This window comes from Pagrus pagrus (genome assembly GCF_965226575.1).
Source record: "Pagrus pagrus genome assembly, chromosome: 12".
NCBI classification, from domain to species: domain Eukaryota; kingdom Metazoa; phylum Chordata; class Actinopteri; order Spariformes; family Sparidae; genus Pagrus; species Pagrus pagrus.
Genome location: NC_140196.1, coordinates 26,952,013 through 26,968,151, shown reverse-complemented (window position 1 = coordinate 26,968,151; position 16,139 = coordinate 26,952,013). Strand labels below are relative to the sequence as shown.

At 39.5% G+C, this 16,139-nt stretch overlaps 1 protein-coding gene across 1 annotated transcript; it reads right to left on the bottom strand.

The window, feature by feature from the left end:
• Positions 1 to 8,806: 8,806 nt before the first annotated feature.
• On the bottom strand, positions 8,807 to 14,984 carry dusp12 (dual specificity phosphatase 12). Its single transcript, XM_084368729.1, has 8 exons — positions 14,833 to 14,984; positions 12,513 to 12,780; positions 11,874 to 11,987; positions 11,469 to 11,587; positions 11,257 to 11,344; positions 10,889 to 10,980; positions 10,490 to 10,569; positions 8,807 to 10,183 (listed from the first exon to the last, which is right to left on the bottom strand). Exons 2-8 carry the CDS (start codon positions 12,773 to 12,775, stop codon positions 10,040 to 10,042), a joined length of 900 nt encoding a protein of 299 aa, XP_084224855.1. The 5' UTR covers positions 12,776 to 12,780; positions 14,833 to 14,984; the 3' UTR covers positions 8,807 to 10,039.
• Positions 14,985 to 16,139: the final 1,155 nt, after the last annotated feature.

Below are 16,139 nucleotides of genomic sequence, written 5' to 3'. Positions count from 1 at the left end.
AGTGGTTTGTAAGACTCAGTAATGTCCTGAAATAGCTTGTCACTAGTTTTTAGCATAAAATTATTCAAATTACTCAATTATTCTCTTTGGGTCTATTTTCAGAGGCTGATTAATCCACATTAGCTGTTCTAACAAACAGTGTCTCATTGATGTGTTTTTGTGTTCGGAGTGTTTGGATAACAATGGAGCTCTGTGGCACAGAGATATATCACTGATGTATCACAGGTATATCAGCACACAGAATACTTACCTACTTGCTCGCAAATACATTCATCATTGGCTTTTATCTTCTCATAGGATTTGCTGATGACAAGAAAATACAGAATAACTACAAAGGCGTACGAAAACATGGCAGCTTCTAAAGATTCTCAGTTCTGGAATACATCTATTTGCCTGTTTTTAAACAACACAGATGCAGCAAAGCAGTGCTAGACTGTGCTGTAGGTCCTTGCCAGAGGCTTTAAGCAGGCTGTGATCAACTTTTCCATCATTATGCATGGTGTCTGTGAGCAGGGACTGTTCGTCATTGCTGCCCAGGGAGCTGCACACTGGATGTTGGACAGGTTTCTCTGATTTTCTTTTACATCTTTTATCCAGGCGCTGACTGGCAATCAGGAAGTTTGGGAATTTTCCTGGTGTGCACAAACATTTTGAGAGGTTTCAGTTAACTTTCTACAAAGTGTTTTAAAGAATGCCCATCCACTTTGACCGTAAAATAAAAAAGGTAAATTAAATGTAGTAATATTCTAGACTATTCATCAATTCTTTTTCACATTAAAACATACAGTATAAGAAATATAATATTTGATAGTCAACATAGCAATAAAGATAACTTGTTAAATACATACTCTAGGTGAATATGGTTCTTAACAAGACAGGGAAAGGAAGGAAGAGGAGGGACCAGAAACCATCACAGATCCAAGTAGAGTTGTACTATTGAATGTTATAATTTAACTGATAAGTAAATGATTGTTGACTATTTTACAGTATTTAAAATGATTGTAAAAGTAGGATATTAAGTCAAGTTATATGTAAGGTGATCAACACGTTTATTAAACAGCGTGAATTTTTTTTAGAAATACTTTTGCGTTCCCTCGCAATACTTTTTTCCTTCCACTCCTTCTGAGCCTTCTTATTATGGATAAGACACACGACCTATTCAGCCTCTCCCCCGGTCTTCTGCTGCTCCTGTTGGGGTCACTAATCCTCTGGAGCTGCTCTTCACTCAACATATCTGCTATAGCTGAGGTGAAGCAGGTAAGTTAGAGCGAACAGGTTGGGTGGTGGACCTGCGGGAGGAGAGCACATAGACGTCTTTGACCCAACATCAACACTGTTGTGTCTTCACAAAATGTTGATAACGTTTGTTCATGTTTGAATACTTTAAAAACAAGTTTATTTGCTGCAATCTTCATCCTGTTCATAGTGGACATTAAGAGATCCTTTCCTATTGCACATGTAGTTTAAATGCTGCAGGTCAAAATCTGGAGTCCGAAGTTGCAAAGTTTGTCTGAATCATCAGCACTCAGACAAATAGAGCTGGTAACTTCCAAAGTTACACTCTCTTTGATGCGAATGTTCCTCTGTGTGTTACCATGTACGCTGTTATACTCAGTTTGATTATTGTTCATGTGGTTGAGGTTTTTTATACATTTAAAGAATCCTATTGAGACAATCAAGAATCTAATGGAGGTTTACATCATTTGGTTGCATAATATGATATAAAACACAGACATTTTATGTTAGTTTCCAGCCAGACCTTCCGTGTTGGTAGAGAGGAAATACTAGAAAGCAGAGGAGAAGTGAATGATGAAAAGAGCAAGCAGAGGTGAAGAGAGGTGAAAGGTGGTGGAAAATAATGCTGGAGGAAGGAAATAGAGGAGTGGAGATGAGAGAAGGCGGAGAGGGAGACAGGGGGGAGAGCTAATGTGTCCCCCAGACATTAGATCTCAACATCTGGTTTGTAACTCTGAGCCTCTCAGACAGACAGAGAAAAAAAACATGACTGAACTATAGGAGAAAAAATGTGGTTGAGGTCAATGCAAAATGATGGAAGTAACACAAAAATTACAACCAGCTCACGTGTGTGTAGAGATATAAAACCAGACTAAAGATGTTAAATCACTCTTCAATCGCACACAAGGGGAAATCATTTAGGAACAGAAAGACAGAAATAGCTTTTTCTGGAAAGTTGGGCTCTTACATGAATCTGCAAATATTGCACTTTTGTCAGACTCCCACAGTTTACTGCCAAAAACCTTTTACATTCTTTTGAATAATGGCTGAAAATCACCTTTCCTGTAAGTCCAATCAGAGCAGCAATCTCTCCAGAGTGCTTTTGCAAAAGAAATCCTGTCTAGTTCTCCCATGTGCCCAGACACAGAAACCGCAGAGTCACAGGGTCGAGGGTTTGGATGTGACTCACATCCTCCACTGTGTCACTCCTTCACTCTCCTGCAGTCGTTCCTGTAACTCTTTATTGGATCGTCTTACAGGAAGCAGGTTAATCAAAGTCCTCTTTTAGTTTAAAGCAGGCTTTAGGCCAAGCTAAAGTGTCAGACATACACATGGAATCTCTCCTTATTTATGATGCTACCAACCAGTCCAGACTCCAGCAGGACACATCTGCTGTTTTAATCTGATCTCATTTCTACAAAAACACAGTCAGTTCATCTCCATCCCAAACTCAATGCAACAGTCTCAAAACAGTCTGCAGACGTTTATTACCTGATAATGTGCTTTAAAGTGGTAAATACATTGGCCCTGAAGTGTGTAACACAACAACAACTCAAAAAACACAATGGCAACAAGACAAAACACAACAACTCACAAAACACAACACTAAGGCGAACAGGAAAACACAACAATCAGATTGGAAATCAGATTAACAAAAGGAAAGACAACAACAACAACAACAGCGGAGTGGCTGAGACAGGACGCTGTGCCATCAAAATGATCCTGAAGCTGTGTTAAGGTAAAAGAAGTTACATAATGTCACTTTAATTGATTATTTTTGAACGAAATCATTATTCTGTAAACACTTTGTGCATTTCTCAAATCTATTATTAATTTTCTCTATTCATTTTAATGTATTTCTTGTTTCTTGACCCACTAACACACACCAAAGTGGACTAAACTGCTTCTCTAGTGGTTTGTTTTACTCCCAAGTGCATTCGTCAAAATGCTCACAGTGTAAAAAAATACTGAAACAAACCTTTGAAAGATAAAAGTTTAATCAGGCATCGTCATGAGGTCACAAAAACTGAGAACAGGCGACATTTATACTTGTATGCCAGTGATCAGTGATTATTTTCCTTACAGTAATTCATAACATCTTCAGCTTAGTGCAATTTATCACCTGTTGTCCAGTGTACTGTAGTTCATACACATTTACACCACAGAGGGCAGAACTAATTGTTTTGTGGGAACAATAGTTACTGGAACAGGCAGACATCAGAGAGGGACGACAGGCGTACAGAATGGAGGATGTTAATACACTGTATGTGATGTATTTTGTCAGAGAGAGGAGGAAACACTAGGACACAGAGATTTAAAGATTTCATAGAAGTGACGGATTCGATCACTGTTGCCAACTTGTCACCTTGTCATCACATTTACTGCATCAGAAGAATACCCAGCATGGTCATTACAGGAAGAATCCAGGCATTGTGACAACAAAAAAGGAATCACTGGACATTTTCTCTGCTTCCAGCAACATCTGGCATCTGAATCACTGCACTCACTTTTATTACTGCAATCATTCAGTGTCCACTTTATTAGCAGACACACGTTACAGACAGTCAGGAGCATTAAAGTGAGAGCACTGGCTGTCCTTGGACTCCACCAACAAGATCAGTAACTGCAAACAAAACCATCCACTCCAATCCATAAAAAACATGCCATGTACGTGTCTTATTCAAAGCACTTAGACAAGGATTTCTCGTCCTGCTCTTACAGGCCATAAAGTCAAACAACACTACGTTAAGACAAAGGAGGATGATAGTTTTATGGACAGTTGAACCAGTTGAAGTGCAGAAAGAACCAACTTGGAGCTTCTCAACCAGCAGCAGTGTCTGCCAGGAGGAGTCCAATGCCCTCCAAAAGACCTGTATAAAACCAGCAAATTGTTTTCATTTAAGCCTATAAAAATGGCTAGTCATTTTATAATGTGTCATAAAAGGGCACTATAAGTATCAAATGTTGTCTCTGCCTCAGAGAATATACCAGTGTTAGCCAGGCAAGTGTATGCTTTGGACAGACAAGAAGAATCAACACTGTCTGACAGCTGTTAACTCCAGTTCCTCCATAGCCACAACAATGAACTGTCACATCACATCCTGGAAAATGCAACACCATGCTTTTTTGCATAACAAAGCCACAAATGTGTATTTTCATTTAATCGGTGCAAAACCTCTCGTATATGACAAAAATACCTATATTTTTGTGCTTGAAAAATATATTTGTGATCGTGTGTGTATCAGAGCCTCATATAAAGCCTTTAAAATGACATTCATGAGCCACACTGTTGCACTGGGTGACATGTTCCCTCATTAAAACACACTGTAGTTTATTTTGACCCACTCTCCCATACACTGTCCTGCTGACAGAAATACTCACTGGAGAAGAAGAAGAAATAAGTAAACTAACAGGAGATGTGGGCACCATTTGAAAGATCTGGAATCAGGCTAACACAAAAGTTCAAGTGGGTTTGAGAAAAACTTTTCTAATTATTTTGATCTTAGATTTTGATCACAATTAACCAGACTACAACATCATGTTGTAGTAGGCTTAGCATTCTGTGTTTCTATGTCTGGGCTGCCAGTCTTGGGTCCTTGAATAAATGCGCAATATTTCATTTCTCCCTATCAAAACAAAACAAAAGACATTGTGTGAGTGTTGTGTCGTGAAGTCAAAGTAGAGGATGGGGTAGAGCCTCTGCTCAGCTGCTCAGAACCGGCCAGCTCTGAAGGAGAGAGTCGGGCAGAGCCAGACCTCCTGGAGGAATAAACACCTGGAGTCACACCAGATTCTGCTCTGATCCAGAGCCATGTACTGGGAGGACGGGAGGAGAGCTCAGAGATTACTTTTTGACTTTTGGGATTAAAAAGTGGATTTATCTTCACTCCTGTTTATTAACCCAACTCCAGCAGCTGAGCTCTGTTTTCAGGTGTTTCTGTTCTGTAATGTTGACTGCTGACTGGAGCCGGAGGGGAAATGTACTTTACTTCATGAACGTAACGTTACAGAGAGGAGAGAGAGAACCAGAGTCTCTGCTGAGTGCTGAGTTCAGTGAAAGGCTCCACTGAATTCAAACACACAGACACACACACATTTGGTGCGTGCTCGCTAGCTTATGGCTAATGTACAGTAAAGTAATCTGTTTAGGACGAATAAACACTCACACAAGTAACACACATAAGCACAAATGATTCCATGGTCAAATTGCTTTGCTGGTGTTGAACACACCGTTAAACAACCACCATTTGTGATGATCTATCTGATGTGACTCAGGTACAGATGTTCCCAGATGAGGCAGTTCATACGTTTATTCATGTAATGTTCAGAAACTCTCTTTGAAGACTCTCTGACCCTCACAATGTCGTAGTGCACCATTACCTTGAGTAAACCTGTAGGTTTCTTTCTGGTTTGAACATTGTTGGAAACATTTGGGATAACGTAAGTACACAACTCAACAAAATATATAACAACAGTTGTTTTTAGACATTTGAATACAGAATTCTTACATATTATATCTTTAACTTCATTGTAGAGATACAGCAATAAACAGTCACTGCTCATTCCAGTTAGTTGATAAAGGTTGTTACTGTTCTGCTTAAAGCAGAATTATGCTAATGCATCAAAACATTGAGCAGATACAAATACAGTACGTAACATGCTATATTTTGAAAATACTTTGTTAATCATCAGAAGTCGACTTTTAAACACCGTAGCCTCCTGTGAGCAGGTCAGAGATCAACATGTGACATCAGCACTGTGGACTTCCAGAAACGTGCTGCTGTCCAGAACATGTCTCTCCCTCGTCCTCCCAGAGGGAGATCATTGTTAATATTGTTCACACTCTACTTTTGTCTGCAACAGCAGTATTACAGTATCCTGGATAACTGCTTTTATCCTAGCTATGGTCTCGCCTCTCTCTCTCTCTCTCTCTCTCACACACACACACACACACACACACACACACACTCACACAGACCCACAGTAGTGTGGGAAGTCCCCTTTGATTGATTCCTAATTCCAGTGCTTATGAGAGCATGGAAAACTGGGACCACATCCCCAGTCTTGCTTTCCTTTCTTTCCTTGACTTTTTCACACATTTTCACTTTACCTTATGTAAACCCTTTTCCACATCTATTACGTAACCCTCTCTTTTCGTTGGTGCTCACTGTTTGCACTCCTCCTCCTCCTCCTCCTCTCTGCACCACTTTTCCAGTGTGTGTGTGCTCCAGTTTTCCAGGCGTGTGTTGGCCAGGACTGCTGAGTTACAGTCCAGCGCTGGTGGAACAACCTCACTTAATCCCACTCACTCTAACAGTCCACATACTGTACTTTAATGCTTCTACAGATTTGTTGCCACTGAGATCTGACCTTGCTGACATTATCACACTGAATTAAGACCCTGCACACCAACTGCAAAAATGTAATGCTGAGACCATGTTAAGATCTTACAGATCTTGAGATAGAAGAGATTCTGTGCATTAAATATTGTCAAAAACTTTCCTCAAGATTTGTGTGTTGGAGGACAGGATAAGGTTCATACTGTACAGTATCCACAGCTATATGAACTGACAGAAATGAACCTGATGTATTTATATAACAATTGTAATACCTACAGTTGTTGATAATACAATAGTAACTAACATCAGGCTGAAAAAGAACGTAATTTCTAATTCTTTCTTTTCATTTCATTTCTATCATACTTTACAAAGAAGCCTCTGTGTGTTCTCATCAGTCCCATCTTTATCTGATGATGTTGCTGCTGTTTGCTGTTACGAGCTCAACACTTCCTGCTTCAACTCTCTGTTAAAAAGCTTTTCTCCAGCAGCCACTGCCTACACTGGAGCTGATCTGCCACCTTGTGGTGGCCATATATTCCCCCAAATAATGGTAGGCAGGGCCTCCTCACAGCAGGAGGAAGACTTCATTTGAAATACCAATTGATAAGTAGGATTTTTTCCCCCATGACTTTTTCTAAATGATAGACGTGCTGTTTGGATAACATTATAACAACAACGTGCTGCGTACAAAAATACTAAATTAGCAAACATTTTGTCTCATCTGGTTTGGGATGATGGTGACATTTTTTAAAATTTTAGATTTAAGCAATCCAAAGCTGAACTTGAAACATGAGTGGCAAAAGGTCATTACCAGTAGTGGAAGTACGCAGAATCTAAACCTCAGTAAAAATACTTCATAACAATCAAGCTTCAGTATTTAAAATCCTTTTATGTGAAATGACAGCAATATTATCAAGTGTCAAAGTAAAAGTACTCATTAGAACTCAATATTCAGAATAATGTCCCCTGTGACTGGATATATTATTATAGCATATTATATAGCACCAATGTGTAAGCTGCATTGGACTGTTGTAGCTGACTGGCTAACCCTCAACCAGCCCCCTTTTGAAAGGTAACGAGACACAGCTGGGGGAGTTGTGAGATGATTAATAGGACAGGAGTTGGAAGTTTAGAGGGGAGATCACACTTTGGCGGAAGTGCTGACAACTCATACAACATGACAAGAACTCAAACCAGATGCTCAAGCGTGCTTTCTGTTTTGGTAAGGGCTCACAAGCTAAAGAGGGTGGTAACCACTGATTTAATCTTGAACAATGTGTTTTATAAGGTCAGCCATGTGTTTATTATACCAAATCTTATTTTGAAAAGTAACATTAACTGCAGGTGTCAGATACATATAGTGGAGTAAAAAGTACTGTATATTATTTAGAAGTATAAAGTAGCATACAATGAAAATAGTTATGTAAAAGTACCTGAAATCATACTCAAGTACTTGAGTAACTGTTCTTACTGACTTTCCACCACTGGTTATTGCAATTGTGTATTGAGCATGTTCTGCCATCATGTCCATGGTGATGAAAATCTTACATAATATGTAGTGAACCATCGTTTTCTGCTTTCTTTTTATTGCTCTGTCCCTCTCCGTGAAGTTTGACATTTTCCTGTTTTAAGTTGATGGAGGTACTCATACTCCTCCGATTCTAGATTTCTAAAAAAGTAGATGAAAGCCTGAAACAGTATTTTACTTTTAATGAGAACCTTCAATCCCTCAACATTATCAGTAAAAGGCACCTGACATCAAGAGACTCAGATCATTGGAGAATCTGCAGCTGTAGTAATTCTGGTTCTCTACCAGAGCAACACAATAAATCACAGTGAACCGTAGGGGACGTGATGGATTAGGCATTCATAACATTTCTGTGGAATCGTGTTTTAGTATTTATTAACCATAGTGATCGACAGGTTCTACTGAGTTTATCTGGGCTCTAGTTGTAGAAAATATTATGTCATCTGAGTTGCAAGTGAGGAATGTGGTCTGTTTTAACATCTGCTTGTCAAAACAGAGTCCAGAACAAACAGTTTGTTGAAGTTCATCCCGTGTGATCTTTGTGTTGGATACAAAGTCCATCAGCACAGTCTGTCTGTCTGAATCTGAACCAAGGTACACTATCAGGTGGAAAAAAACACCAGTCCCTGTGAAGAAAAACATGGACACAAGGGAGGAACAAGAGAATGCCATGAACAAACTGCATCAGACACTTTTGTATATAAATGTTTTAATTTTTCATTTATTTACATAATTTGTGTGTACTACAGAACAGTCATTCAGATTTAAATAACCAGTTTTGTCAAGAGGATCCTCCTCGTCCTGTAATATTAGCTGTGGTATAAAATTAACTTTTTCTGATTGTTTTGTGGTTAACTCATTCATTCTCAATGGTTGCATCACACCAAAATTGTTATCCAAGCTTTAGTGAGCTGTTGTGGGGCTGGTGGAAGTTTCCGCAATGCTGTTAGAGCTGTAATATATTAGCATCCATCCAGAAATGTCTTCAGACTGCCTCACTGTCTGACCAACAGTCCAAAACTTAAAGATTACTTAATGTAGAGTGATATGAAACAGACAAAAGCATTTTCTAATTCATGAAGCTGAATAGTTTTTATTTATACTTATATTTAATAATTACCTGTATTAACAATGGTTAAACAAATGTTTGTCATATGAGAGTTGACAACTTTGTGGAGCTGTTTCACTTCTTTTAGCTCAAAACAGAGCTCAAGGACGGTGAATATTGTACTTAAATTAATCAGGTCACTTTAGCATGACTCCAAATGAATGATATTGTTGCTCTATAACTGCTGGATGTGTAAGAAGGGTAGTAATATGACAGTGTTGTGCTCACAGTTTGTTCTGCTGCCCTCATGTGGCCAAAAGCAACCACAACAAAAAACAATCGATGCTGCTTTCACCCTGCAATGACCTGATAACCATTATGGCCACTTGGGGGCAGCGGACACAAAGTTGACAAATCATCCCCTTTTAAGTTTATATGGAGACTTATAGTGAATTTGTTGCCTATTTACACATCCAGACACATGTGTTTTGGAGCTTTTATCTGTGAAAACAGCTGCCTGCTGCAAATAAGATGCTGTGAGAATGAAACAGAACAGTAAAGATGCAGTCGGACGCTAAACAGTGAATTGAAACTCACTATGAAGCTCTGTCAATATTTTTTACACAGTCATTTGATACATCATTATTACAAAAATGTCCATCATCACTACTGTATGGACTTGTATTATGAAAATATAACATTTTCAAGATTAATCAAATAATACATTATTGTTCTAGCAACGATTTCTGTAAAATGATAAAATCCTGCAGTGATAAACACATTCACTGTCTTCTGTTCTGTCCTTCACTACGTTAGTCTTTATAACCTGACGAGGAGAGAAATTCTTTATCTTGCTTGAGTGTGTGAGTGTGTGTGTATATATGTGTGTTATTTCTGTATGTTCAGTTGTCGGATCTCATCCACTCTGTTGTGATGCAGCTGGAAGGCGGGATTGACCCAGCGACCACACGAACACTGATCACCACACCAGCTAAAGGAGCCCAGCTTAGAGCTACACTTAGGACACAGCAGCTACACACACACACACACACACACACACACACACACACACAGGAGAAGAGAGGAGAGTACAATAAGCGTAATTTCAGAACCTTTTTTTGTAGGACACTAACATAATCATACTTGTGTGGAACCACCACGATGATGTGGCTCAGTCTAAATAGTAGCCTAACCCTCTTTGTGATGCACTTAATCTGAAATGTAAACACTGACGTGATTAAAAGCAGTTCATGTGACTTTGGGGACATCCAACACTGTATTTCATGTCAATTAATGACAATGAATTTCCTGACCTGCGTGTGTGCATGCATGCCTTACCTGTCCATCCATCACTCCAAGTAAAGCTTGTTCCATCCACTGCACTGGTTCAATGAAGTAAGACGTACACTGGATGTCTCCTAGACAAAAACACACATTACTTGATGTTAAACCACACGTTCAGTATATGATTATTATGATAGGATATTTTCAGACATGCAGACTTTTTGACAGGTCACAGTAAGAAAAGCACTCGGTTACTAAAAACATCAACAATGGCTCTGTTCTATTTAAGGGCCCCAGTGAGCCATGACAGCGGCACACCCTTTCACTTCATGCAGTATCTCTGCCTCGCCTTGTCCCTTGTTCAACTCACCCCCAACCACCTGGGGAGGTGCCACTCAGTTTAAAAATCCTCCAGGCTAGATGAACTGACCAACAGTATGGGTGTGTTCTTACCAGTAAGGTTACTGGACTTCTTGTGACCAAAGGCTGGTGCTCCTTCTCCAACTGGGTGACTGAGGATACTGGAGCCACGGAACAGAGTTCGTCTGCGGAGGAGAAGGTGGGGCTGGAGTCAGGATGTGTGCTGAATTATTCCTTTAATCATAAGTGATAACAAGAGGATTTATGATGTGGCTTATGTTGAAATCAGTGCAACAGGTGTTTCCTTGTTCTTGACATCAACATTCAGGAGTAAGATGGCAATGACAGTAACATATTCCAACTTGAAGGTCTTGTCACACTTGATTCTTCCAGTGTGGCATAAATTCAGCATTCTCAAACTTTCCTCCATTCAGCTACTGTCTGAACTTTCCACTTTTCACCTGCACTTCCTGCAGCGATACGAAACTTCAGAGGAGCTGGAGTGGGCAGGGTCGACGGCAAACAGCTCCCTGGGTACATGCTGCAACTCTGTTCACACACACACACACAAACACACACACACACACACACACACAAATGTGAATAACATAGATCTACCATGTTTTTAATCAAACCCAATTGTGTGTGTGTGTGTGTGTGTGTGTGTTATTACCAGGGTACTTCTCAGTGATCTTGGTCAGTCTGTACTGTTTGTACAGAGGACTGGAGGTGTCCACTTCACACTTCATGGCCTCATACAGACACAACTGCTCCTCAAAACCACTGTTGACCCTGAAACACATCCAGCAGCTATCAATTATCTGTCCTGTGCCTCCTGTTGATAACATCCATTCTGACAATGTATCATTAAAGGCTCAGTTCACCCAAATTACTAAAAACTAAAAATGCTACATCCACACTCACCATCAGTGTTTATCTAGCCTTGCAGATAAAGTAAAAACAGTAAAAGACAACAGACATATTTTCAATCATATAAGCAAAAGTCAGTAAATTAATGAGGAAACCAGGCAGCAGTGAGAACACACGCACACGCACACACACACACACAGGGACTTACTGTACGTCCTGTTTGACACTCTTCAGTCTGTTGTAAGCCTCAGTGAAGCCCAGCTGGTATTTCTTCATTAGATAAGCAGTAACAATGGTGGCACTGCGACTCCGACCGGCCTGGCTGAGACAGACAGACAGACAGACAGACAGACATACACACACACACACATACACAAATGAATGAAACAAGTGTCTTTTTATAAATTAACTCAAAAATAAATTTATCTATTCATAACTTAAATGGGCACTATGTAGTTTTGGGGAAGAATTTCAAACTTAGAATTTACATTTTTTCAAAATGAATGAGGTAATAAAACAAAAAACAAGTCTTTGTCACTATTCTTTAATAATCGACTGATCATCACATCAGTTAAAGGCCCAGTAGAATTTAGGGGCAGAAATGGAAAACAATATTCTTAATTATGTTTCCATAATTGCATAATCACTTGATGTTTCTAGAGGCTTCTGTAGAAGAGGGGGAGACAGGGGTGTTAAGTTGGTGGTAATATGCAAGATCAGCACGAGCTACCACTAAATCCTACACACTGGACCTTTAAGTGAAACTCTGAATGGAAACATGCGAAAGACAAAACAAAGAGTGGTAGCCGAGGACAGCTGAGGCATCTCATTGACTTCTGACTCTTACCAGTGAACAAGTGCAGCCCCGCCTCCATCCACAGCCTCCTGAATGAACAGGAAGCAGTCGTCCATGTGACTCAGGAGGTCAGAGGTCACCTCATCCAGAACGTTGATCCACTTCCTGCGGAGGTCCACATCAGCAGCAAGCAAAGGGGTGGGGTCCACAGAGTCCACAGACAGGATGTGAGTGACAGCTGCATCAGCCAATGCCTGGCTGTCATTGAGGTCAGCTGCAGTGCCGATGTACAGACCAGGGTCCACCAGGAACATGACCGCTGAGAGGACACAGAGCTGAACTTAATGTCCTGGTGCATACCAAAATGCAAATCTGAAGAAAGTTTTTAAACATCTCATGTGATCATGTTTTTACACTTGCAGTATGACTGTTAATTGCTATACTTAATTAAAAAGGCCGGATATCAGGAACCTTAAACCTCTTACTCATAGTGGAGATAGTTTAGCTTCAAATATTCTTGACTGCATCATATACTGTACGCCTGTTTTTGTTTCTAATTAAAAAAAGATGTTATTCATTCAATAGAGATTAACCGTGATGAACATTTAAGTTGACAAGATGTGAAGATACTGAGGTTGAGAATGTTTATTTTATATGTGGGGTAAATGTGTGTCCTCCATATTGTTTTGCTCGGTCGTTAGGATTGTGAGTCTTTGTTTTGCTGATGACAGAAGTGTATGTAATGTATGTAGCTTCTATTGGGGAATTTAAGTTTTTTTTTTTTTTTTTTTTACAAATTCATGTTTTTATACTGTACATTAATCTTTTATTCATAATAAGGCAGGTTGACAGCTTCCTGTCCTCTCCTGTCACATCTGATTCACTTCTGATTTTTTTCATGCTTTCATAAATGCAAATTGAAAATGAACAAATTAGGAATTATCAACCTTTATGGAATAAGCGTGTATTGACATGAACTGGAAAATATAATGTGACGTTTTAAAAATACATTTTAATATATGAGAGGAGTCCACGTATTTGACAATACATGTCAATATAATGTTATTTTTCTTCAATCTATTACAGAATATAATGTCCATTTTGATAATACATTACTATTATATAATGATGTATTTAAAAATTCATGGCTTATTATTACTCCTATTACTTGAAGGTGCCATATGTGAGGTTTTAAGTTGAAAACATTAAAAAATCAACTAACATTCTTAACAGAACATGAAAAAATAGCAATTCTGATGTCATGACATCTATGTATTGTGATGCAGAGATATCTACTGAGGTTAGCATGCTAATGAAAACAAACAAGATGAAAAGTACTGTAATGTACAGAGCCATGGTTTTATGGAATGCTGTGCCAGGACATATTATTCAAGAGAACAACAAATACAGATTTAAAGAACTACTGAAGGAGCATTTGTAAGCCAAACAGCTCTCGGTGTCTGTCGATGTTTAGCGGAGGCTACCTGGTACAATCACTTAGTATGATTTAAAATCTGTTTTTGCAAATGTAATACGATGGAATGTGTGTGTGTGTGTGTGTGTGTGTGTGTGTGTGTTTGTGTGTGTGTGTGTGCTGTGTGATGTGTTTTCTGTGTTTGTGTACTGCAGTGAAAAGATTACTGTGTTGGGTATGGACTCCAGGAAGAATAGCAACGGCTTTGCCAAAGCTAATGGAGATCCAAATAAATGAACAAATGCACAAACCAGCTAGCCCCAGCCCCTCCATTCCAAATATCCTGTGCTATCAGTGTAAACACCAACAGCTCTCTGCTCTGAGCTCTGAGTCTGGACCACTAAATGCACAGCTAATCAAGCTAACTAGCTAACAGCAGCTAGTGGTATGCTGCCCCTATTTGTTTGGAATATGAATTAGACAGCTGGTCAAGTCTTACATATTATGCATATTACATATTCTCACTATATATCGCACCTTTAAAATACATGTTGCATTTAAAAATGGCAATAATATTCAGGGCAACATTGCAAGTACAGTATTGAATCTGTATTTCAATACATATGAAGATGAGACTAATTTAATAAATAAGCCTGTGCAGTGTCAACGCTTTTCATCAGTGTAATATGTAATAACAAGGTGGACATATCGTCATAACACTGTTTAACTGAAAAACAAATCTCAGCATGTTTATATGACGTCTCACTGTCTTTTTAAAAAAAAAAAAGTTTTAATCTTACTGTACATGTAGTGCTATATGAAACCTACAGACTGGTTCTCCGTAGAGCCCAAAGCACTGATGAAAAGAAAGCCTGCCATGTCAGAACTCCTCTGTGGGCTGGTCTGCCATGACTTCCTCCTCAAACGTGACTTGTGAGCTGCGCGTGGTTGACTCACCTGTTAGCTGAGCTCAGCTCTTCGTCTTTATCTCTGCTGTGTCCGGTGCTAACCGCTTACAACATGTAATGTTCTGAGTAAAGAACGAATGACCAAACCAACACGGAGTAAGGAGTTCGGTTAAAAACACATTTGCTGAGATGTTTGGTTCGTCTTTCATACGGTCCGACCAGAAACATACAGGAGAACTCTTTAGTTCCGGTCTTACAGCAAATTCTGTTCTGTTAGGTATTTTTCTATGGACATATTTTACCAAACATGGCGCCTAAATAGCATTTAGATAGAGTCACACATGTTGACAACTGTGATATTAATGTACTGAAATGTGTGTCCAAGTTTATCAATCAGTCCATCAAACTTTATTTGTATAGCACTTTTCATATATCAAAGTGCTTCACATAATGAGCACAATAAAACAATACCTAGCACCCCACCCCAAACACACACACACACACACACACACGTCAATCAATAAAAAACAGGAACTATGGAAATGAGTAAAACACATAAATAACACACAGTCATTAAAGGTGCAATATTTAAGAATTGGCCATGTGTCAAATTCATAAATAAAGGGCAGCATTTCACCAGAGTAAACACAAACTGCTGCTAACTGTAGCTGCCCTTAGCTAGCTAGTTCAGTTAGCTGTGCAGCTAGTGGTTCAGTCTGGGAACACAGGGACCAGTAGATATCTCTGCAACACAATACATAAACATTTTAAACTAAAATGACTTCATATTGCCCCTTAGAATACAGGGACAACACACTCACTCACACATTAATAATTAATACAAAAAATTAAATTATAGTACAGTGGGGTCAAAAGGTCTGAGACCACCAACCAGAACACCCCAACCCAGCACGGTCCGAGCGCAGAACCCTCTCCACCACAGATGACGGGACAGGTCTCGTCAAAGTAAGTTAGCTGAAAAAAGTACTAAAAGCCAGTTTAAAGAGGGAGGCCATGAGTCTGCTTTTAAACTTATCAACATTCTGGTTACACCCCGCCTTTCCGAAACCCTGCTGTTCCGAAAATGGACTTCAATTCATCGTAATGCCATGGTTTCCCATTTTTTCTAAAGACCCCACTATTCCGAAAAGGCTATTGTGGTACCCCTGACCCTAACCCCTAACCCTAACCATATTGGGAAGTAATTGGAAGTTGAAAGTCGGATTCGGAACAGCGGTGTGTCGGAGTGGGTTGTGTCGGGATGGAGGGGTTTCGCAATGGAGGTGTTTCGGAATGTCAGGCTGTTCCCCAACATTCTCTGCTGTCCTCAGGTCTTCAGGCAGGCTGTTCCAGAGA